The 24,150-nt window shown below is 46.8% G+C and overlaps 1 protein-coding gene across 1 annotated transcript in view; it reads right to left on the bottom strand.

Moving 5' to 3' along the window:
- Positions 1–24,142, bottom strand: part of SETD1B (SET domain containing 1B, histone lysine methyltransferase) — a 46,715-nt gene extending 22,573 nt beyond the window's left edge. Inside the window, exons 1-6 of the mRNA XM_065032877.1 lie at positions 23,811–24,142; positions 23,338–23,492; positions 22,833–22,931; positions 22,063–22,333; positions 18,787–18,899; positions 15,034–16,209 (exon numbers count right to left, since the gene is read on the bottom strand). Of these exons, the coding sequence (XP_064888949.1) occupies positions 15,034–16,209; positions 18,787–18,899; positions 22,063–22,333; positions 22,833–22,931; positions 23,338–23,492; positions 23,811–23,883 (1,887 nt within the window). The 5' untranslated portion in view covers positions 23,884–24,142. The remainder of the gene's footprint in view (positions 1–15,033; positions 16,210–18,786; positions 18,900–22,062; positions 22,334–22,832; positions 22,932–23,337; positions 23,493–23,810) is intronic.
- Between the last annotated feature and the right edge of the window lie 8 nt (positions 24,143–24,150).

Genomic DNA, 24,150 nt, shown 5'->3' with positions numbered 1-24,150 from the left:
TAGCTACAGCAGCAAAGAATACAGAGCAAAATGCTGCCCACACCTTTGCAGGTGAGTTTTTAAGCCTGCTGCGGTAACTGTGCCGTCCCAGGGCCCGTGTCGGCCAGCACGTCACCGCTGCACCCCGGACGGACGCGGAGGTTTGTTCAGTGCCTCTTCCCCAGCTGTCCTGGGTTGGGCAGTCATGTCTTTCAACCTCCTTGGGCAGCATAAAGAGCACCCGTCCTCCTGCTGTCATCAGCGTGCGGCTGCAATCGTGGCAGCTTGAACCGGGACAAAACCAGCTTTCAGGTGTATCTGCACTACAGTAAAACGCCCAGCTCAGGAACAAGCAAATGGAAAGATTAACGCATTACATACCAATGATTATAAATATCTTCAGCAGCATGTATTTCTATCTGAAGAACAGAAGGCTGCAAGATTTTGTAGAGCTATATATTTACAGAGCACTTTGCAAATCTAACTTGCAAAGGCTGCAAATGAAGGAGAGCAGAACACAGACTGGTCAGGGCAACGGATTCATCACCATGTCCCACAAAAACCAGGTACCCAACAGGCTGCAAGAGAGCAGGGATTTCTTGCAGGAGGAGAGAAGCTACTTGGGTGTTTTGGTTTCTTTATTATTGATTGCAAAAGTATCTCTCACTACTCTGAAAAGAGAATTCAAGCTCTACGAGATGACAGTATCCTACCTGGCACATAACACTGTCTTGGCTCAGCTTGTGTTTTGGTCTGGTACTTATTCACAGCAGTTTGACACAGACTATCCACCCCACACCTACAGGGCTGCCCAACAAGTAAAACAAGTGACAATAATATTTAAGTGCTCATTGTAAACAAACAGCACTGCAAACACCAGCCTAGGGTATGATGCCACTTGCTGCCTTTTTTTTCTTCTAATGCCAAGAGGGAACTTGAAGTCGATACCTCAAACCACAGAAGGACAGAGGGAGAATTCCCCAGAAGTTCCCTTCCTGTCGGTCCCAGAACACAGGGAGGAAAAGCCACTGTGGTGCTTGTTTGTGTCTCGCAATGTGCTGCCTCAGGTGCTGGTCCCTAATTAGACCGTCCTGCACACGGGCCGATGCCCCAAGGTGGGATTTGGAAGCACAAAAGGATGGAACTCACCTGGGCTTCCAGGGTTTTCTGACACTGAGAATGTAAGTAGATTAACTTGTGTTTTAAGGACAGCACGAGAGCTGGAAGGCTGCCCACTGGTCCATGCCATAATTAGAAAATCTAGTGAATTAAGATCATAAAATGAGAGAAGTGCCCAAGACAGTATCCCATACTCATGCAAATCTGCACCACCAGTTTCCTGCAGGTCATCAGTTGGTGGCTTAAGCATCTGAGATGGGTCTCAACATTAGAGGCACCTTTTCAGACTTCAGAGGGGATTATTCTCTGCCTTCTCCCCACAGGACAGTGAAATAACATCGACATCTCCAAGGAAAGGAACAGAGCAGTAGCTTGAGTCAGTACTTCCCAAAGCAAAGGCCAAAGACCACTGGTGTGACAGGGGGCATGAAACAGTGGTCAACAAAATGAAAGAAAAACAGAAGAAAATAAAAGCAACCATTGAACATGAGGGATTCAGGCTATTTTCACTTGACTGTTAACAGAAGCTCCAGTGGCTGCAGAAGTTGCATGGATTCTTCTTTCCAAAAGTTGATATGGATCCTGTCGTAAGAAACACCCATTTACACAGCCTCTAAGCACATCCATGAGACTAAAAAACTTACTTTATTCAACAAGACATCCAGGAAAGGACAGACAATTCTACGGGAAGCAAAGAGGACAGAGATGGGAAGCAAATACAGTGCGATTAGTGATCCAAGGTAACGAGATCTTCACTGATCCAGAAACAAGACAACTTGAGAAACACGATACCAAAGGGAGAAGACTCAACCAGCATCCAGTACTTTTAAAAATCCCTCCTTCCTGGCAAGAGAACATCATAGTTTATTTGCCAACACTACTTCCAAGAGCCCACTGCAAGAGCTTCCTAGGACAGCAAGCCTCACGGCCATGAACTAATCCAGTGGGAAAACAACGGCCAGATTTGCCGCAGCAGAAAGCCTTGGCAAAGAGGGCAATAACTTGCTGAGGGCTTTGCTCTCTTAACTTCAAGTGCATCACCTTCCAGAAAAGGGGTGGTTTGAGGTCTTTCCTCCTTCAACCAGGGAAAGTAGGCTCTAAACTGCAAGCTTCATGGCATATGATGTGGTTATACAGTTCCTGTTGGCATGGTCACCAAAGAAGGGGTATTTGGAGAAGGCAGAGATTGCCCCTGGGCTTCCAGCACACATAAGAGACCCTCTGGAGTGTGCAGGGACAGCTCTACAAGAGCGCAGGCTCGCACGACGTCCTTCGGGTCCACGCTCATCAACGCCAACACTAGAAGCTTCCAGATCCCCTGGAGTGTGCAGATTTGAGCCAAGACAAACATGATCATGCAACTGGGCAGATCACAAACTACAGTGAGAGTACGAGACGGGGAGTCACTGGCCCCCAAGCCCGGGCTCGGGGCCGCCTGGGCAGCCCGTGTGTGCCGCGATGCGACGGCAGCCCGGACAGTCGCCCCTTCTGCATTATGTGAACAAATCCGAACTGGCAGGGCGAATGTGTGCCAATTCAGAGGCTGCGTCATGCGGCCACGGTGTTTTTCATCACATACGAAACACCCTAAAATTGGATTTACCATCTCATGCAACCATGGCTTTTTCCCTCAAGTCTTAAGTAGATCTTATTAAGGGGGGGAAAAAAGGGTTTCTTTATGGGGGGAGTGGGAGGTAGGGAAAAGGAAGGAGGAAAAGAGAGGGGTGTTAACATTGGGGAGCCATGTAACAAGGCAGGCTCTTTCCATGGCGATGGTTGTTCTGGTTTCCCTATTTTAGACGGGGGGGAAGGGATAGCTGAAGAGCTATTTGCAATCTAACTTCAAAGGCTTTAGTCGTCTGGGAAGCTAAGTCATGCATAAAAGGATGGTAGAGTGGCAAGAAAATACCCCCTACAGATAAATTAGTCAGGGAATGTTCTCTGCTTCTCCCAAAGACTTTCATGCAGCCAGACTGGCTTTCCCCAGGTAAAGCCCATTTCAGACACCAGGTTCAGTGATGCAGAGTCCTGGGAACAAACCAGCCAAATCCAACAGAATTAAACAGTCTCTGTGACAGAGAAAGTCAGCAGTAAGCATGCAATAAGGCTTCACTATCATTTTCTGCCATCTCCGCTGTTATCAGTAGATTTTATTATAAGGTTTGTCCACACACAAAAGATGCGGAGTTTAAGACAGCATTTCCCCCTCTAAAGATGAAAAGAAAAGCAAGGAATTTACGAGAAATCAGACAGTGCAAGAAGAACTCATTTCCCAAATGATTCTGAAATGCTCTGTGTTTTGTCCTTCACACTGGTGCGCAAAATTGCACTCACATTTCTAGAGAGCAGAAGGTACATTACAATCAAAGATAAAGAAAGGAATTGGCAACATTAGGTCAGAGTCCACCTATAAGTTTAAAAAAATAGTGCAATAACTGAGCGTGCAGAGTACACAGATACCTTACAGTCCAGTGCCAGGCAGGAGCTGCCATGCCATCCCCTGAGCTTACCCTCGTACTTAAGCCTTAGGTCAAACGGAGCCACGAATTCAGATCTTACTACCAACAGGGTGATAAGGAAGCAGATAAGCTTGGAAAACCATCTAGCTTCCCAGCTAATATCAGCCTATTGAAGAATAGGTTGTACACAGACTGTATTTAAACAAGTTCTAATCAGCAGAACTAGGCCAATTTGATATTCTTTCCCTTTTACGTATTACTACTATACCCTCGAGTATCTGAAATCATGGCTGTTACTGTTATGGCAGCGTTTTCAATGCTCTGCTCAGTGCTCTCTGCATTTCCAGCATTAGTAGCAACAGCAGTTTCATTTGCAAGGCCTGGACATCCACAATGCAGCCTGTGCAACACCGAGACTCCTCAGAAAAGAGGGCAGAAACGAAGGAATGGAGGCCTCGAAGGACAACGGGCAAAAGAGTTTTTGTCAGATCATCCATCAGCATCATCTTTTAAAGCTCTTCTGCTTGCTGCCATCTGCTCTCAGACCCAGGTGCCATTAAGTGTGTCCTGAGGCAGAAGTTCAGACACTTGCCTTCCTTCTCGAGAGGCGTCCCAAACGATGAGCCTGGCTTCTCCCTTTGCTCTCTAAGACCGGGGCTGTTCTTGCCCTGAATTTCTAGGGTGCAGCTCTGACCTGGGAAGCAAAGAGGCCCAACTGTTTCTGGCACCAGCAAGAAAACCCAGGAGCCTGTAGCTCACAGCTGATGGAGGTAGCACAGAAGAGCCCTTCCCAAACAAGTGCAGCTTTTATTCTGCAAAAGGTGTGGAACAAGCAAGGGGAAAGAGTTAAAGTTCTGATTTTTCTATGAACCTTTCTCTTTCCTGAACACTTTTGCTGAGATTTCATGAGCCCTCCACTGCTGGCCTGGGAGGTCACAGGGACTTAGCATGACTCTCTTCCCCACAGCTCTTCTTCTATCCCAGTACCAGCTATTTGAAAAGAAACGAGGAAGTATGAAAGAGGGAACACACTGTTAAAAAGGTCTTTAGGACCTTGTTATCATCTTGACTGCAGTCACAGTAGCAGCACAGTATGGTTTCAAATAAGAAAACTGGTGGCCTTATGTTCTGGAGTCAGCCACTGGCCATCCTCCCAGGACAGGACAAAAAGACGTCTGCTGCGTTTCTGAAATTCCCAACAAAACTGCTGCAGACAAGACGGTTCAACCAGTCCCCACAATCTTGACAAAAAGCATTTAGAACCCCTTTGGACGAAGCCCAGTGCAGGCAGTGTCAGTGCTCCAGACCTGCTGGGACGTGGCAGCAGAGAACGGCCCTGGGGAACGAGAGGCTCATGAGACAAAGTCTCCTCTCGTGCTGGCTGTGGCCAGACTGCAAATCCTCTGCAGCACAGACCACAAACCAGGACTGGCACCCTAACGAGCTCAGCAGGCTCCGCTCATCTGCTGAGCATTACAACACGAGTTAACAAGTCCTTCCCAACAAGGTGCTGCAGACGCATTAAAAGCCAGCGAGACCGCAGGAGACGCTTCACTCCAAGGAGCCCATTTTGAGCAGCTGAAGAGGCTGAGCAGAGATGTTCTTCCTCAAAAGTCAGGGTGAGGCCGGCAAGAAACAGTTCCCCTTTGGTGAATTTTCTCTTCTCTTATGGATCTTCTCTCTGGAGGCATCTTGAATTTTTCACTTCTTTATTTCCTGCTTAGATTTTCCTTCTCTTGCCGTACTCTGATTTAACCACGTGCAGTCAGAGAGGAGAGAATCAAGCACATCCACTGAGGTACCCAACACATTTATTAAAACATTAAAAATCTCCCTTATTCTAAGACAAAGCCTAAAGCAATATCCAGCCAGAAAACCCTTCAGGTTGTCCCTCTCCAAAACCTGCTCAGGGAGGAAAAGGCAACGTTTTTTCCCCCCATACCACTCCTCTCGGGTGATGGAAACACAACCCTTGTGGCTGCCAACTGCTGACTGATCCCTTAACAAAGATGATCTCTGTGCAGGACGTTACATTTCTCATGGCCTTCTAGAAGATACCAACATTTTGCTATTGAACTATACCCTCTATATGCAAAATAAATCGTGTAACTGCAACTGCTCTAAATTACCAGAGTGGAAAATACCCCACAGCTGGGCTGCATTCCCACTGCCATTTGTGCAGGCATAAAATATTCCAAAAAAAAAAAAAAAGGCAAGAGGTAAAGTATGCTGATTTCCCCACCTGTCTCCTAATTAGCGAGCAGGAGGTTTAAAACAAACACATGGCAACACTTTTCACCTAGAGCAGAACTCATCTGTGCGCCTCCTTGCCACGGGCCACTGCTCTGTGCTCATGCACTCCATGCTCTGCTCACTGATTCAGGGCACCGGCTGTAAGGCACAGGGTTTGGTGTTGGTTTTCTTTTTCAAGCAGTTGTGCAGGAACAGCTGGCTCGGTGGTTTGCAAATAATAGTTTTCTTACTTAGGACAGTTTAGCCTCAGCACCTTTTCCACATAGCACAATCAATACATCTCACTGGACGTGACACTAAGGTTGTGCCTCACCAAACAGGGTTACACTGTGCAATACTCCTGATACCAGCGCTCCGATAGAATAGTAAAAACACTGCAAAACCTGGGTCATAACAAGGGTCCAACAGTCATCCTTCTTACTCAGACTGTACATTTAGCCCCAGATTCACTTATAGTAGAATCTAGTCCAACACAATCGCCATCCCAATTCAGAAGTCCAGAGACCACCATGAGTTGTCCTTGTGATTTTTTTAAAGGCACGGTACTAGCTAAAGCTCAGGTTTTCTTCAGCTTGGACACCGAAAGCACATCCACACAAAGAATCCAGAGGTTCTCTTGTCAAAATGCATCGATTTGCATACATCTCCATGGTATATATTCAACTGGTAGACCGCCCTTTATGTTTTACTGTAATCTGAAGGAATTTAAGCAGTAGTGCGGATTTTCATATTTTCTGAGTAAAGTTTTTCCCGGACAACAGCAAAATGCTTGTAGCATCATGATAACAGTTGCTCACATTTATCTGCGTCCTTCAAAGACAGTTTTTCAATTATTGGCACTGGAAACTCTCGGCCACATCTGCTGACCAAAACACCACGTTTGGCAACCGCTCAGCAACAAGGGCTGGATTGGAAAACTGTCCCCAGAGCTGTGAACCAACATCAAACCTGGCCTGTGCACTCTCACCTCCTGCTTCCAGCACCGCTATCACCTGAAATATGTGTTTTGCTTTGCCTGGGACACATGAAGCATGAGAAGTAACAAGTTCCTTTGAGAGAAGGGAAACCTGGAAAGAAGCCACCACCTTCAGCAATCGCTCCCCAGGCTCCAGAACGAACGTCTCCCCAACGTGCACAATGCGTGTCAATCCCACACAGCGGGAGGAGGACACACTGCTTGGACATCAGCACAAAACTCCACTGCTCACTGTGAAACACAGCTCTTTTTGGACAAAAATGGGTATAAGAAAGCGACACTCACTTTATGTCATCTACAAAAGACATCCGATTCCTTGACCAGGCTGGTGAAGGGCTGTTTCAAGCCCAGGAAAAACAAAACCCAGTCCTTCCTTCACATCACCCAACCTGCACCATCCGCAGCCTCTTCCTCAGGCTCCACGGCATCGTGGTGAGCCCAGGGACATCCCACCCTGAACGCTCCAAGGTGCCGGCAAGGAGCAAAGAGAAGCACTGGACCCTGGCAGGACCTCTGCTACTCCTCTTCTTCCTCTCCCCACCATTTCCAGAGCTTTTTTCCCAACTATCTCCCTGACCTGCTGATATGCAAAGAGAAATATTGGGAAAACACAGGCGAGCTGGTCAAAGGTGCAAGATAAACTGCACTTAGTACCCGGTTATCAACTCCACAGAAATACATTCTTCACAAAACACACATGCTCAGAGCAGCCAGCAAATCCAAACGCCGCTAAAAAGCGCCCGAGTTGAAATAGCCGAGTCCCAACAAGTGAAGACTGGAAGTTCTGCTACAGCTGTCTGACCCTTTTGCAGCCAAACCTCCGAAGCGTAAGAAGTGCTGCCAGCTCCGAGTTGGAGCAGCAGTTTCATTTCCTCGCCGCGCAGCGCTCGCAGTGCCGTCTATGCAAAGAGCGATTGCCGAAGCCCAAGCCGCGAACAACTTCCTTTACTCAAACTGCTCCTCCAGCGACGCTTTTGCAACGCCCCGAGGAGCGAACCTACTCCAACCCGGGGAGAAATTAGAAACTCCAATTTGCCGGCATGCTATTTTATATGCACCTTGACCGCACCAGGCCTTTCTGCACTGCTGGAACCTTATGAAAGCAGCCGCTGGCTTTATTTTAGCGCTAAGCAAATAAAAAACATTTTAAAAGACCTTTTTAAAAAATGCTTTGGTTTTAGGAGAAGAAAAGTCTGAGCAACGTGGGGGTTTTTTTGTGATGAATGGGCATTTCCAAAAGCAAGCACTGCACTTTCACGATGAAGCCTGAGACAGCAGTAACGTGTCTGGGTCAAAGGAGCACTCGTGGGCAGGTACGTGCTGTGCAGAGTTAACGAACTGACGGGTTTCGTTTTGAGTTTTGCCCCATCTTCACTGAGGACAAACATGTACCCCAAACTGAAAAAAATTAATAGAAGGGAGGTGGCAAAGCCACGGGACTCAAAATTGATTCAGACGGAGAAAAAAACCCCAAGTTTTACTGATGAACTGTATCTATTTAGGGGACTCCAGGAAAGGCAACAGCCAGCAGAAATTTGAATAAGCGCTCGTCTGCTCACTGCTGTGTGTCAGACACAGACACATATAGAACACAGCGGCTGCTCCATCTTCTTCAAGATCAAACCCAGAAATTAGTGCTGTTCTGGCGGCTGCCAGCACAATATGTTAACAGCAATTATTTTCTCAATATTTCTACTGATTACCTAACACGCTGGCACATTTTCTCAGTGTCACTGCATGTTGCAACACAGGCTGCCATCCAGTAACTTGTCTGCATTCCCTTGGTCACTCTTCACAGCCATCAGATGAGAAATGCAACTAGAATGATAATGGGTTGGAGAAACCGCGAGGAAAACGTGTCACTTCAATGCGAGGCTTCACAGCCCGCATTTATGACATCTGAACATTCAACACTGTCACTGCTAAACCCAAGTGTTGAAAAGAATAGGAAGAACTCTATAAGCAGCAAAAGGGAAGATGCCAAGGGCTCTCTAACTGTAAATGGTCTGCAGAGCTCAGACTTGAAAATGCTATTCCGCCATAAGCCATGTGCTATAGTCAAACATTGCCATTTGGATCTAAGTTCCCAGAGCAGCGGAGCATCTATAGATTACATAAACACAAAATAAGCAGCCCTCTACCTATTAACAAGAAACTTAATAATCATATATATCCAGTCCACCAGGAACTGAAAATTTACAGAAAGTCGCTGGTGGCAAAGCAGAGAATGAACTGAGCTGCTGGCAAGAGTATAATCAGCAACAGTGATTTATAAAAAGGGATGGCAATGTCATTTCTCTCAGGTATGCAAAATGCAAAAGCCTCAAAGTCTTGGCCTGGTATGAGAGAGTGAAAGAACCACTCAGCCTCCCAACCACAGCCTGCTTTCTATTTTTCAGTTACACTCCAGAGCATTTCACCATTTCTAGCTCTGTTATCAACAAGAGACATGTTCCCTCATTCTACTGAAGCTGTCAGGTGTCCAAAAAACCCAGAGCATAAACAGGCAAATATTTCTCCTTTTGGTTTTGTTTCCCCCATGAGCAAACACACCTGAAGGGGTGCACCAGGTGAATCCTACGCAATTCTGCTCTGAAAAAGTGACTGTAAAAACTGAGACTGGGCTTATTACCTCTCACTGCTTCTTACATTGAACAGATTTGGCTGGTCATGGCCTCTGCATTGCTAACCACCAGTTTTGCAAGGACTCCAAGAATCAAACTGGAGACAAATACAGAAAGTCACATGTTAAATTCAACTTAGCAAACAAGAAGAGACCTCTCTACTCCGTATAAATTTTTGTGGGAGTAGCAGGTTGTCATGTGGTAAATTAATCAGATGCACAAGGAAGCAGTCCCTGCCTGTGGTCTTCCAGTATCAGCTCAGAAAAAAACAAGATAATGATACCCTGCTTTTCCACTGCTTCAGGAGCATGGAAAAGCATCCTCACCTTGGCCAGGTTATCCAGGCACTGACCCTCAGCCCCGAGCATCCTCAGGCAGACATGGGGCTGCAGTCCTGCCCCAGCTCACTCGCTCCCTGCGCACGGAGGCAGAACACCTCTCTGAGGTCTCAAAATGGCACAGCGCAGTGTCATATTTAAATCACCTTCTGAGGGATTTACGTGCTGCCTTTCTTTTCTGAACAAGCTTAAACTCCACAAGATGCCCTGAAGTACCTGTGGCTTCTCACTGCTGTTGTGCCTGGGTCAGGGAGGGCAGAACTGACCCCACAGTTTAAGCAGCTTGCTCTCATTTTCATTTCACAGGTTGAGCACGGCTGGTGTAATTCACATGTAAAACCATAGCAGTCATCCAAATCCTTGCTGCCTGGGCATTGGCTGGCTGTATTTCTGGAAATTCATGGTCATAACATATACCTCTTTTTTGAGTTTCCATTAGGAACCAGTTCTGTCAGGCATGATCACATTCGTAAGAGCTCAGGAGGCAGGAAAATTTGAAAAAGTGTTTACGAGACTCGGCATAAATCACAGCTCTCAGGTTTTTCTCCTTTCAATTAAAAAAATACATTCAGAGCAACCATTCCACACGTCTACTCCCCCCATCTCCCTCCAGAAATGATGAGTCCCACTCCAGCTGTAAATTGGTTCCCAGGTGTACCCATATATATTATACATACATAACAGCTACTTATGGGCATAAGGGCTCTTGCACAGTTACTGTGGAAACCGAGGTATCAAATTTCCTGGCTCTTAAGACTCTACTTTCTCAACCTTAATGTACATTTACCTTGAATAAATCACTTCTGCAACCTCCAGCCCAGAAACATCCCTTAGTAGAGTGTGTTTGGGTTCATCTTTAGGAGTCTCCATCTAACCCACTGTTAACGTCCCAGGAACACGGTGCTGCCTCTGACCCTGGATGGTGCAGGGTACAGGGGACATCATCCTTCTGCTGACAAACAACAACTTACTCCTGCACAGCTCCAAGGAACGTCGACTGCTCCTGGGGCAACCGCTGCAGGTGCTGCTGGCAGAGAAACCCCCTGCAGGTCCTCTCGCTGTCTGCACAGCACTGGGGCATTGTTTTCTCTCACGGACACTCCTGACAAACTCAGCTAAAGGTTTCACTTGGCTCTGTAGGAAAGAGGAGTCATTTACCAGCTACTGAAACACAGCCCGGTCTGGATGGGGGTGCAGCAGCGTGGAACAGCACAAAGCACGACGCAGTGTTTTGTGGAGAATGTCATCGCATCCTGCTAAGGCTCTGGAGGGACAATGTGACACTTCCAAATAAATTTCTTCCAGTTCTAGCTGTGACCACACAAGAACCCAAAGAGACTTCAATGCAGAGTGCAAATTCAGCCCAGATGTAACCTCAGGGACTTGAGCAGAGCTCACTGGAGGGCTGAGCCTGACTCACCTCATCTATGTGTAAGCGCAGCTCAGACATTCTCCCCGGGCAACTGCCAGGGGATCTGGTGCAGACACACAGCTTTGCCACAGGGATGTCAGTGCTGTCCTGTGTGAGGCATCCAGCACAGCATTAAAACATCCACAACAGCCAAGTGAGGCACTGAGGGGTGCTGGCAACAGCAGTGGCTTTTGGGGTCTCTAAGGCTGCTGTGCACCGTGCACCTTACAGTTTGCTCCCCAAAACATTTGCTAAAATTCACAGCAAGCACCAAGAGAACTGCTCTCACCTCATTCATGTTTCAGGATCTTTATTTTTCTGATTATCTTTGGCATTTTTAAGGCACACCTCCCACGATAGTGACGCGGTGCTTAGCTAAATTACCAGGAAGACAGGAGTCTTTTGATCCCTCAATTAAAAAGTACTTTTGTGCTTACAAATCTGGGAAAATACCATTGTCAGTCACATGGTCTTCCTATTACACACTGGCGACACACACAAACTAATATGTTCATAAGGTGAAACACAAAAGGCATCATCAATATACAGGAAAGTGACTTGTTATAATCCTGTCACCCTCCCCAGCACACACAGGCAGCGCCTCTTCCTGTAACAAGCCAAGCAAAACCAAGACCTGGCTCAAATGGGATGTCAAAAAGTCAAACTGTACTTACTTAACTTTTGCACCTCTGAAACAGCACAGATCCTGTGAAAAAGCAATTATTACAATTCTTTCTTTGTTATCTCTCAGGAACATAAGAAGGAAAGTCTGTACATTGCTACGCTCACAAAATTTTCCTAAAATAACGAAAGTTGGCTGTCTTCTTTCCTTGCCATCTTCTAGCTTCTTGAAAAAGCCCTCTCTGCCTTGTCTTCCTGGCTGGCAGGTCGTGCTGTTTGCAAAGCATCTCTTTTCTCCTCTTACCTCGTACTGCCCACATCCCACTCTGTTCCACCTCTTAGCGCTCGTCCCTTGGCTAAGCTTAGCAGGACTTTCTCTGCAGACCATAATCACTGCTCTGAGATTAGTCGGAGTTAGGTGTTGCAGACAGGTGCACAGCCCTTCCTCTCCCACACCCAAACTCCCTGCCAAGCTCTGGCTTAGGAGCATCATACCAGATCTTGAAATCAAATTCCGGGGTCTTGCATGATAAATCAGAGCAATTGCTGGGGCTTGGCTGTACCTCCTTTACTTATGGCAAGTCTGGGGTGGTTAACTTGCCTGACGATTTGACAGTGCTTCACCTATAGAACAAATGTTACCGTATTAGTAATCACTGATAAAATTCGTGCTTGTTTTGACGGGAAACAGGAGTAGGTCCTTGAAAAGCACCTATCGTCTCAGGAAAAACTTCCCTGCAACTTTGCTGGCATCCTTATAAATGCTGAGATTTTTCCAGCTAGAGCACTCGCCCAAAGAGAACGGGCCTGGGGCTGCTCCGACCCTTGAAGAGCCAAATATGAAATAAATAACAAGTTCAAACTCTCTGCCCTTTATTGCTTCCTTATGATACTTAATGAGCCCTCCCTACGCTAACATATAATCTCTGCTCTGCTCCCCAGACCACACAGTCGCAAGAAATATTTGGGGCTGCCTTCCCTCTGTTTTGCTGGAGGATTCTCTGAAGGACTGAGAGTTGAATAGTGGTATCACAATAGGCTGAAGCCAGAGGTTCAGCTTTCCAGCCCTCAGACAGACTCAATGCCCCTCTCTAACTCGGTTGGAAAGCTGCAGCTCGAATTTCAGCCTATGTTAAGTCACTGTTCAGCTCTGCTCCTTCAGCAGAGAGGGAAGCCAGGAGAGTCTTTTTCTAAAGCAAAAAACTGAGGGAGGAGAAGGATGGGGGAAGGAAGCAAAAACACATGGAGATCGTTTTTTGTGCATCGGAAGGAGCCATGAAAGGCACAGGCAACTTCTCAAACATGCCAGAATAGCCTAGTGTAATTTGTAACCAAGAGAAGGGTTGAATAAACAGCTCCAACAACAAACATCAAACGTTTTGGGAGGAGAGGAGAGGAGAGGAGAGGAGAGGAGAGGAGAGGAGAGGAGAGGAGAGGAGAGGAGAGGAGAGGAGAGGAGAGGAGAGGAGAGGAGAGGAGAGGAGAGGAGAGGAGAGGAGAGGAGAGGAGAGGAGAGGAGAGGAGAGGAGAGGAGAGGAGAGGAGAGGAGAGGAGAGGAGAGGAGAGGAGAGGAGAGGAGAGGAGAGGAGAGGAGAGGAGAGGAGAGGATTCAGGCAACAATGTCTCGCATGGAGACCCTGCTACCACCCTTCTGACTTCTGCAGAGGATGAAGGCATTTGTGTCATTTTCTATCACAGAACCATCTACACAAACTTCTGACACCAGCATCTCATTAAGAGGAGACAAAGACTTGACATGGGCTTCAATGTCAGCACGCTGCTGCCCCACATCACAACCCACAAATCCAACATTCCAGCCAGTTCCCCAGCACTGATCTCAGCTACAGAAAGTGCCTGACCCCACATACCATGCTGGTATTTGTCCATCTTCCTAAACACGCTCAGAATTGGCTGCAACCCACTGGCATGAGAGTTGAGGACAGCAGATACAAGCCCAGAATGGCACGGAGATAAGCAATGCCTTCCTCATTTTTTCAGACAAACAAATAGTATCCCCTCTTAAGCCTGCCAGACCGAGCACAAGGAATCAGAACTCCATTCCTAATTAATACATCATCAGGTCCCACCGGCCAGGGACTTGCCTCCCAAATGGGGAGCCTGGGCCAGCCCAGATGATGAATGAGACTTCAGGCAGCTGAATTGTTTCAAAAGCTAAACTGGCAACTGCAAGGACAAGCAGGTTTGGAAAGGCATGTAAAACAATAAAATACCCAGTACAGTTACATTTTTTTTTCTATTTAGCACCGAGACCTGCACTGTGTTATTGCTGCAGTGCTTTTGCTTTTCCTCTATTGAGCACTCTGCAAAGCCTATTCCTCCAGGAGCAGCTCCCCCTCCTGAAATGCAGGTGCTTCTCGGGTGAAAACCTCACAACTGCGAACTACCAGAGGGAAATCCGTTCTACCAGCTTAACCCCAGCAAACTTCCAAGAGTAAATTCAATCGATCTACCACACTCGGGACATTTACACAAGACCAGCCCTCTGTATTTTGACCGTTCCTTGACACAGCAGAATAGGACTGACACGTTCACTGCAGCAATACTCACATTTGTTGCAACAGACCTCCCAAACAGACACACCACACAACGTAATTTCTGTGTCTGCTGGCACCATTCCACGGCGTTAAGCTCTCGCCGTCCCTTCGAGCCACAACTGCCCCAGTAGAGGCAGCAAACTCTGCTCTGGTGCTGGAAGACTCAGTGGAGCACCAGCCAACTACCTCCCCCTTTCAACTGAGCAAAGTGACTATTAAAACCCAGCAACTGTCTCCCGTTCAAACCAGATGGCATAAATAGCTGGAGAGCTATCAAACAAAGTATACATTCAATACTCCGGCATAACATGAAAGCCCCGCTAAGCAAGTGTGTGCACACATACACACCCACGTTCAGGGACCAAAGCAATGGCAGAAAGTGCTCGATTAACTCCTCTAGAGGCTTAAGTGTCTGTCAACACTCGGGACATTCACACACCATGAGCAGTGGTCAAACTTCCATGGCTTGTGCAGTCCTTGAGCTCTCCTGCAGCTATAAATTGCAGCAGGCTACTATTATAAACAAGGAAAGCTGGAGACAGGCAAGTTGATTACAACCATCACTTTGTGTCACATCAAACCCATTTCCAGCTGCCTTCAGTAAAAGAAAAAGCCACCAGACACCCTGCGCTCCAACGACACTAAACAGTGACTGGAGATACACGTGGAGCTTCATAATTCAGTTCCAGCTCACTTACCTCGTCCATTTTTTCTGATGTTGGAGTCTGGTCACCAGGCACCATTTCTTTAGCCTCCGAGGTCTCAATTTTGGAGGTCCTGCTCAGCTGATCAATGGGAATCATGCTGGCCTCCGACGTCCCCCGTGAATTCTGACTCAGAGAAGCCGTCCCAGGGACGGGCTCGTCATCGTCAGAGTCAGGTAACGGCGTCGGGCTAATGTCCTCCAAGCCGGTACTGGAAGGACGCGAGGAAGGTGTCTGAGCTCTGTAACCAGGCTGAGAGTTCGAACCGTACATTGGGATGGGAGAGAGCTGGGAAGAAGAAGAGGAAATAGGGCTACCTTCCATTCGGATTTCGTTATCCGAGTCATGCTCGTTAAGAAAGGGTAACTTTGTTCTCTGCTCTTTTAAGAGCATCTCAATCCTTGAGTCTAAACTGTTATGCTGCATTTCTGACTCCATGGTGGGGGTGCCAGGGGTCTCGCTCCTCTCTGGAGTCTGAGAGAAGGACGCTGTGCTCGGTTCAGGAACAGAGTTCGAATCGGGCAAGGGCGGAGGCTCCTCCTGTTTCTCCTTCAACGGGACAAAATCGACGTTCGTGGCAGCGCTGCTTTCCACAACCATCTCAGCGGGAGGTGGCGCAGGTCTTCGGTACTCTGGTTCCCTGGAAGTTTGGGGAAACTGCTGCTCATCAGATTGGGGAAACACAGCTGGTGCTTGGTAGGGAGAGAAGGCAGATTTGTAGCTCGAAGAACTAGAGTGGCTCAGGGGAGGAGTGTGAGAGAACTGAACTGGCTCCTGCTGATGGGATTTGTATGTACTAAACTGATGCTCCGGCCCTCGGTAAACACCTGCTGAGTTATGAACATAGTGATGTCCCGGGCGGCGGTTGTAGGCATCTGTAAATTTTGTTTCGTGTCTCCTGGCTTTGTACGCGCTGTCTTGCCCAAAATGGTACACGGGTGTTGTCTGACGACTAGAATAGGTGGAATCCTGGGAAAACGGCGTCCCTAAGCGTGGCGTGTGAGGCGTTCCTTGGGACTGTGGGGTAAACTGGCTGTACGAGTTGGGGGTATCTTGCCGACAGCTGGAATAGGCTGTGTCATGGGAAAACGGCGTGCTACTGTTTGGGGTAACAGACGATCCCGCAGAAGAAAGGTTAATGTCTTTCAGGCGCTTCAGGGAATCCGTCAACTATACAAACAGAAAAGAGAAAAGCATCTAAATACATTATTTTTGAAATATATTTGTGTAATAAATTTGGTTTTCAGAAGAGTTGAGTACCAAGGAGCTTGCATTGATTTCCATGGCAAAAAAAATGGCTACAGCATCCCTGAAAACACAAACTATTATCCATTATGAACAGTTCCCTTTGTTTTAAAAAGAAAAAAGCAAGCAAAGAGTAACTTGTCTATAAGAGAAGGAGGAAGAAAGCAGATACAGGAGTATTTCTTATAAGCTACACCAGGAGCACCAGGTGAACAGGAGACTTGCACGTCACTTTTAGCTAAAAGAATTTAAATTTCTATCAACTATGTTAGGCTCATCTAAACTGCAAATAAAGAACAAAATGAAAATAATTCTGAGATATTAAATGATCAATTTAACTTCTTTTGTGAACAAAGCAAAACATACCAATCAGCAAACCGTCAACCTTCAATCAAACCTGTGTATCACACCCACACTTGAATGTGGATTTGTGTTGGTCCAGCGGAGGGAGCTGACCCACCAACCTCTCTAGCAAAAGTTTGTCCGTAACAAGGGAGAAGGCTATAGGTATAAAAGGCACAAAAAGTTATTGAGGGGGTCTCCAGGAGCAGCCCTGCTCCCACCTGGGCTCTGCAGAGTCAGGACGGGGCCACACTCATCACCAGCGCCACAATCCGTTTTTGCAATGCAAAGCAAGAGCTCAATGAGAATCCTCATGGCAGCAAGAGAGGCAGGATTGAGCTCCAGCTCCCCAAAAGCAACCGGGACAGCTAACTGGTGAGACTAGAGGCTGGCTGCTGCTCTCCCAAACACGGGTAGGTAAAGAGACCCTTAAAACAACCTGTTTGTAACATGCCAGCACCATCAAACCCCAGCTGAGCTCTCACCTGCCTGCTGCATCCCACCCACCCAACAGCGTGGACTTGCTCTCGGTGTGACCCCTAGAGACCAGGACCACATGGACATAGGGAAGTTTCTCTCCCAACTGCTCTAACACCCACAGAAAGGGTCAGGAACCAGCCATGTGCTTCCTGCTAAAATCCACATCTCTGCATCTTTGGTGTAGGTGTGATGCAGGTTCTTTTTAAGTGGAGTTTGCATATGGCCTGCAGGCAGGGACGTGGCTGGAGGAACTGTCAGGTCCCTGCTGTTCTGCATGGGGGGGAAAGCAAATCTCAGTATTTTACTAAACTACAACAACAAACAATCTTGTTAGCAGATTCTAGAGACAAGAACATGATGCAAACAGCTAAAGTTACCCACAAAGCAATAATTTTGGTGGTAATTGAGAAAAAAAAAAATCAGGATAATAATATAATATGTGAACACAATATCCAGAGAAACAACCTTAAAGTTAATTACAGCAGGGACTACTTTGGGGGATACCATCAATTAAGTGTTTTGTTGTTAACCCTGAAAAAGGAATAAGAACGAATCTGTCCATTTTTTTTGAGATGTGCTGTAACCAGCAGAAGTGAAAAGCCAGTTCACAGCAGATTCCCAGCAAAATCATTCCTTGCCACCCTCCTGCCTTTAAACACATCTTGCTGGGATGTAAGGAACAATCAGCCTCTTTATGGTTTTGTGAAGAGGATACTGGGGTTTTGCCTTGTTGCTGTTGGGGTGGTTGGTGGGAGAAGAATTTTATTTTTTTCAGATCAGTGGGATTTTCCACATTCAAAGTACAGCTCTCACCTGTCCTGAAAACATCTGATCACAGAACTAATGATATTATGGCATTTTAAGAAGTTGTAAGAGTGCAGAGAAGAAAAAAAATAAAATCTCTGCCCAATCTCTTTCAAGTGTGATGTCTTAAAGTGGGGTCCTAAGCCACAATCGGGAGCCAAATTACTTTTAGACAAGCCAGGGGGGCTGACGACTTCACATAAACAGGATTTGCTACCCCCTCGTCCCCCATCCCAGTGGGGTTCACAGAGGAGCAGGTAACTGTAAGAAGCCATTTAGAGAATTGTACCTTAAATATCAAGGGACCCCTGGAAGCCCTCAGGAATCCTGTCTGCTGCTCTTATTAACAACTGATTCCAGTGACTAATTATGACTCTGAAAAATTGATGCCACTATTCAAGACTTGACACCTCTCCTCTTCTAGCCTCTAAGCAAGTGTGAAAAACATACACGCTAAGGATTACCTACTGCAGACACCAGGCCAAATGTACCATTGTAAATCATTCCCCATGACTTCAAGGGAATAATCTCATCTCAGGGACAGATCTGATCCAGTCCTCTTAACTGCAGGAATTTCTAATGTTAATAGGGCACATAGTGTCGGTTCTGTAGGTATTTTTCATTCAGAAAGACAAAAAGCACTTACCACCAGCATACAGATTAGGCATATGTACTGCATTCACAGAGAGTTAACATTTGCTATGGCTATTATGAGCAAGTTATATTTAAATGTGAATTAGTAACATGAATTGAAACTATGGCAGGACAAAAAAAAAAAAGGAGCTACATTTAAAGTGTTAAAACACTAGTGTTAATGATGCGTTTGTTTGGAAATTTCTAGAAAGTTATTCTTAAAAAAAAGCCAAGCAAACATACCTGGAGAGTTTCATTCACAGTTGGCGACACATCCTGTTCGGTGCCCACGGGAAGGGTCTGAGGAGTGTAAAGACCATTAACGAGCAGTTCATAGAATCGCATACGGGTTTCACCTGCACAGACCACAATGGAAGAGTTGATTAAACAGAAAGAACACAGCTTATGTAAAAATACATATTCTTGTCACCTGCACGGCCCTGCTTCCACTCCCAGCCCACTGCATCCATGCAGCAGAGGGACAGGTATCACCTCTGAGGCTTGTAGGGATCATTTAAAATAATCTGCTGGGCAAATGAAGTCAGATGCTCCCTTCTCCAGCCAAGACAAGGAGGTTTCTGAATCGCTGTTCCTCCTCTCAGCCTGCTTGGCAGCTCTGCTCCTTATCATGCTTTCTGGAGAGCAGCAGTTTCCCTCCTCTCCAAAGTGCCAAGCGAATTGCTTGCAGATTTGAGAAGTGAAACTCTCACCCAAGGGACAAGCCTCTGCCAACACCCAGAGCCACTTCAGCAAGCTCTCCCAACACACCTTGCTAGTAGAAATGGGCTGTTGTTAATTCAAACACAATGCATGGGAATGCCAAGCACAAAACCATTAACACTACTTTTCCAAAAAGACCCCAACTAACCTTTTTTTTCCCCCTTCGCCTAGTTTAAGGTGTGCTCAGCAGCTCCCTTTGAAGAATAAAAGCCCGAGAAGCAAACCATCCCATATATTGCTACTGAGCCTTTGCCTTTTCATTCCTAAATTCTACAAAGACCCAGTTCCTTATATATTGGATTTTTCGTTACTACAAAAACCCAATCCTACTTATTTCACAGTCTGTAAGAAATCTGTCATGAGCTTCAAAGGCCATACAATCAGACCCTCAAACTACCTGAATTTTGCTCTGAAAGATAAAGAATACACAGAAAAATGGACAGACATGGCACCTGAGCCCAGAAAATGAATTCAGGCAAGAACTCCCCCAAAACAAGATAACTTTCCCAAGGAAGTCCCACAGGATCAAACCCCAAAGCCTGTGAATCACTCTGCAGTCTGAAAGCAAAGCCCCCCTTAGCACAACTCTGCATATGGGAAAAGGCTCATTTATCTTGAATAAATGCTGCAGATGAGGTTATTTGCTTATCAAATCTCATTTCACAAAGTCTTGAGTCACATCCTTGACTATGTAAACTGTTCTAGTTCAACTGAAGTCACGACAAAATAGATCTCTTCAAGACAAGGGCTTGAAGAGATGCTTGAAATATTATACTTGAAATATTAACACACCCCATTCCCCCATAAGACTACAATGCTGTTGATACGGAAGTGTCAAGCTTACCTTAAAACTTGTCTTTAAATAAATACAAAGTAATTGTTAGAAAGTTTCATAATTCTTCCTGGATCCCGAATATAATGCAGTAAAAGTTACAATTTCATTTTCAAAGAGGTTCATGAATGTGAACGATTCCTGGCTATTTCTCTAAGGACAGGTAATTGTTAAGTGTGTCCATTCTGTAGATGGATAAACTGAGGCAGAGAAGGTGCTTTAAACTAGCCTGTCTTAGATGAGGAGACTGGATTTCTTAGTTCCAGATTCCCAGGCCTGTGCTCTGGCCAGACAGATAAAATGACACTTTGGCTCCTAATATTTATTTTGCCAGACTATGAAAATCAAGTTAACCAACCTTTCATTCCCTTGAAAAGCTGAATACTAGAAAGAAACACTGAAAACCGTAAATATATATTTAAAAAATGTCCTAACCTGCTAACGCTATTTTAGGAATAACATTTGTATTCCATTCTGACAGATTATAGCACACTGACAGTCTTACTCCTTTACAACAAAAGAGATGCAGCTCTGGAAAAAAAAATAGATTGGAAGCACACAGCTGGCAAACGAAACAAAAATGCAATTTGAAACTAAGACTTCAACGTTTTCTCCCAGGAAACAGAAGCATAAAACCCCCTCATTTCCCTGATGCGCAGCTAACTTTCCTCAACAGCTGTCTGTTCAAGACTTGCAGAGTAGTTTATAAACGGAGGAGAACAAGGACAGTCACACAATCAGTTTGTTTAAAATGCCTCTCATTAAGACATCCACCACTTACGAGCCTGCTGTAGCTCGTCATCATTAAATATACAAATGGTTAATTTGTTCTTAAGCGTAATTTTTACCTTCAAATTTCAAAGTAAGCAGAGGAAGGAGCCTGTCCCTAACAGTTAATGATATCAGAATTTCAAAGCATACATAGGTAAGGTCAAGTTTAGCTCACAACAGAAAATATTACACTACTACAGTCATTTTTCTTCTAACAGTGTTCAGCAACGTCAAGAAATGTCCTACTATAGCCTCTTACCACGTGTGGCACACCAACTGCTGTACAGGTTGTGCACTAACTGTTGAAACCTTTTAATACAGCACAAAACAGCACTTTTAAGCAAATGGTGTTAACCATGTTCTCTTCCCACGAAACAGTGCAATAAATCAGTCTGAAACTAGAAATGCCATGTTTGCAATGAAGAGGTACAAGCGGCAACTGATCTACACCTCCTCAGTTCTACATATTTTCTAAAATTTGGGGAAATTTTAGCAAAGCCTTTCACTAGTATGCTTGGAGGAAAGAGAAAAGACAAAGAGGTGAAATGCCATGCTTTCACACTTCCAAAAACTTTATTGGGCTCCCCAGGGCTCAGGTCTGGGGCTGAGAGTCGGTTACCCCCAGGACTTGGGGCTCCTGTCGCTTTAAGAGCCAGTCTCACACTTACACACTCGCACACACACCACCCAGGGCTGCCCGGGCACTCTTTCTTTTGCTGCCAACCTTCAGTTTGCTGCTAAATATCGATGAAACGCCAGGCACGCAGAGGACAGCTCCCAGCCCCGCTGCCAGAACACACATGTTTGGGACCCAGGAATCCCCAAGGTTTGCCCAAAAATCCCAAGTTTGCAAAAGCCAGGTGGGTCCAGCAGCCCCGGAGGTGGCCGAGTGGGGCCAGACTGGGACATGGAGATGGGGAGCACGGGAGGGCTCGGAGGGCAGAGAGCAGGGGACCGGCAGGATGGCAGCATTTTGCAAATTACAGGGCTGTCTCCTAGCAACAGACAACACATTTGGCTCCACGTGACTTGCAAAGGCCCCAGAAACCAGACCCGCTCGCAGGGGGACAGGAGCACTCCCTTCATATTTTTAATTGCTGGGCCCTTGCGTTCTGCAACAGGCTCTCGTCTCAGGAGCGAGACAGGCAGGGGCACTGCAAACTACAAACGCACGATGCCAAAATGTGCCCCCTCACCTTTTGTATCCAGCTCCACGTGGATGATGTTGCCCATGACGGAGGTGTTGTGAAGGTGCTGGACGGCCTCCCGGGCACCCTTGACTGTGGCAAAGATCACTTTGGCAATGCCCAGGTGCTTCTTGTTCTTGGGGTTGTAGAGAATCTCCACCTCTTCCACTTCGCCGTATTTCTTGCACATGTCGGTCAAAAAGTTTTCACGGATGTTGTCGTTCAGCTTGGCAAACGTGACCTGCTTGGGAGGCACTGGCCCCACGTAAAATTCATCAATCTGTAAACGGGCACAAGGTGGGTGGCAATAAAAATAACTGTCATCGTTAACGAGCATGGGGAAGGGCATAAGGATGGCATGGGAGGGAGAGGGTTAAAGCATCCTGCAAACTTTGGGGAAAGAAAACTGCCTCTAAGGCTCTGGGATGAACCCCGGAGCCGAGCAGCCTCTGCCGCCGCAGCCATTCATTGAAACCTGCTCCTTTCTGGGCTACAAACGTGTATTTTGAGCAGTTCTGTCAGCAGAGAGCCCCCCCCGCCACCTCCCACCCGAAAAGCCCCCAAGACACAGCTCCAAAACCTTCAAGTGATCTCGTTAGAAAGATGCATTGATTTCTCGTTATCTTTACAGAAGAGGATTATCATTTAACAGTTTGCCAAATAATAATGTTAATAGGAATATGACTGTCGTTTAAACGGCCCATTAAACTATTCGGAACTGAAGCTTCACTCCCCGATAAACAGGAATACAGAGCTAAACCCAAAAGTCGGGGCAGTACCTTGAATTTGGGGACAGACAGCTCCAACTCCTTAGTTTTGGTCCATATTCGCCCTATTCTGGGATCCCTGACACAATCCACAGGAGCGATTCCCGAGTTCTGGGAGGAGGAGGAGGAGAAAAAGCACAAAACCAGCAATAACAGGGCTTGAAATTTAAGACACAAATAAAAGAAAAAATAAACCCCAAGGAAGCACAGGTTGTCTCAAGGGAAGGGGAAAGCGCACACACACACACATACACACACGTGTCAAATTGCAATTCTGCTGGGAAATGCACACAGATTGGAAACACAGAAATAAAGCCGCAGGTTTGGGCTCCTGACAGTTGAATACAGTGTGTCAGGTGGCAGCAACTTTGTGTGTGTCCCCCCCAGACCCCCCTCCCACACACACGCGCTATGGTGACCACGACCCAAAGGGACCCCCAGCCCCCAAAACGCCGGTAAGAGGGAGGCGGGGGGGGGGCACAACACAATGGGGGAAACCCGCGACCCCCCCACTCACAGGCATGCTGAAATGTTGCCCATCGTAACGGTAGAGTTTGTGCTGTCCTTTTTTCAGAGCCGGGTCAATAATCAACTTGTAACTTCTCCAATGGTGATTTCTTTTCTCGACAGAAGTGCTGGCTTGCGTGCTGTTCTCCATTCCGTTGATCCAACCTGGACGGAGCGGGGGGGGGAAGAGAGAGAGGAAGGGGGAAGGGGAAAAGAGAAAAAAAAAGACACAGAAAACCATAAAGTTAAAAAAAATATTCAACAAAGACCTCTTCGGTTTTTGTTGTTTTTTTTTTTTTTTTTTAAACGAGCCGCCTGCTCTACACACCCAGGCAGGGAGGAAATCCACCGCGAAACGAGCCCTAAAATGGGGGAATTGCCAGCCGGGTCCCCCCTCCACCCCAGCCAGACAAGAAGCAGAGAGGGAGGAGGAGAGGAGGAGGAGGAAAAAGGAAAGGAGAGAAAAAAAAGCCCCAATCTCACTTGAACTCTGCTTTTTGACATGATCTTCAGGGTGCTTGGCTTTTTCCCCCGCCTTGATCTCTCGGAAAGACATCGCGCTCGGCGGCCGATCGTCTCCGGGCGGCGAAAGGCGAGCTCCCGTCTCACATGGGGCCGGTTACCGGCGCGGGCTGGCCGCCAGGCTCCTGCCTCCCGTTTTTGCGAGCCACCACATATTGTGTGTGCTCGCTGCTGGCGGCGGCGGCCTCCCACAATACACCGCTGCGAGCGCCGCGAACGCCTAACCGCCCTCCGCCGCCTGCACATTCACGGCGGCCGCGCCGCGCAGCCCCCGGCCCGCGGCCGCCCGCCGCCGCCCCGC

This window comes from Columba livia, chromosome 17 (genome assembly GCF_036013475.1).
Source record: "Columba livia isolate bColLiv1 breed racing homer chromosome 17, bColLiv1.pat.W.v2, whole genome shotgun sequence".
In the NCBI taxonomy this organism is placed as follows: domain Eukaryota; kingdom Metazoa; phylum Chordata; class Aves; order Columbiformes; family Columbidae; genus Columba; species Columba livia.
This window is presented reverse-complemented; position numbering and strand designations above follow the sequence as displayed.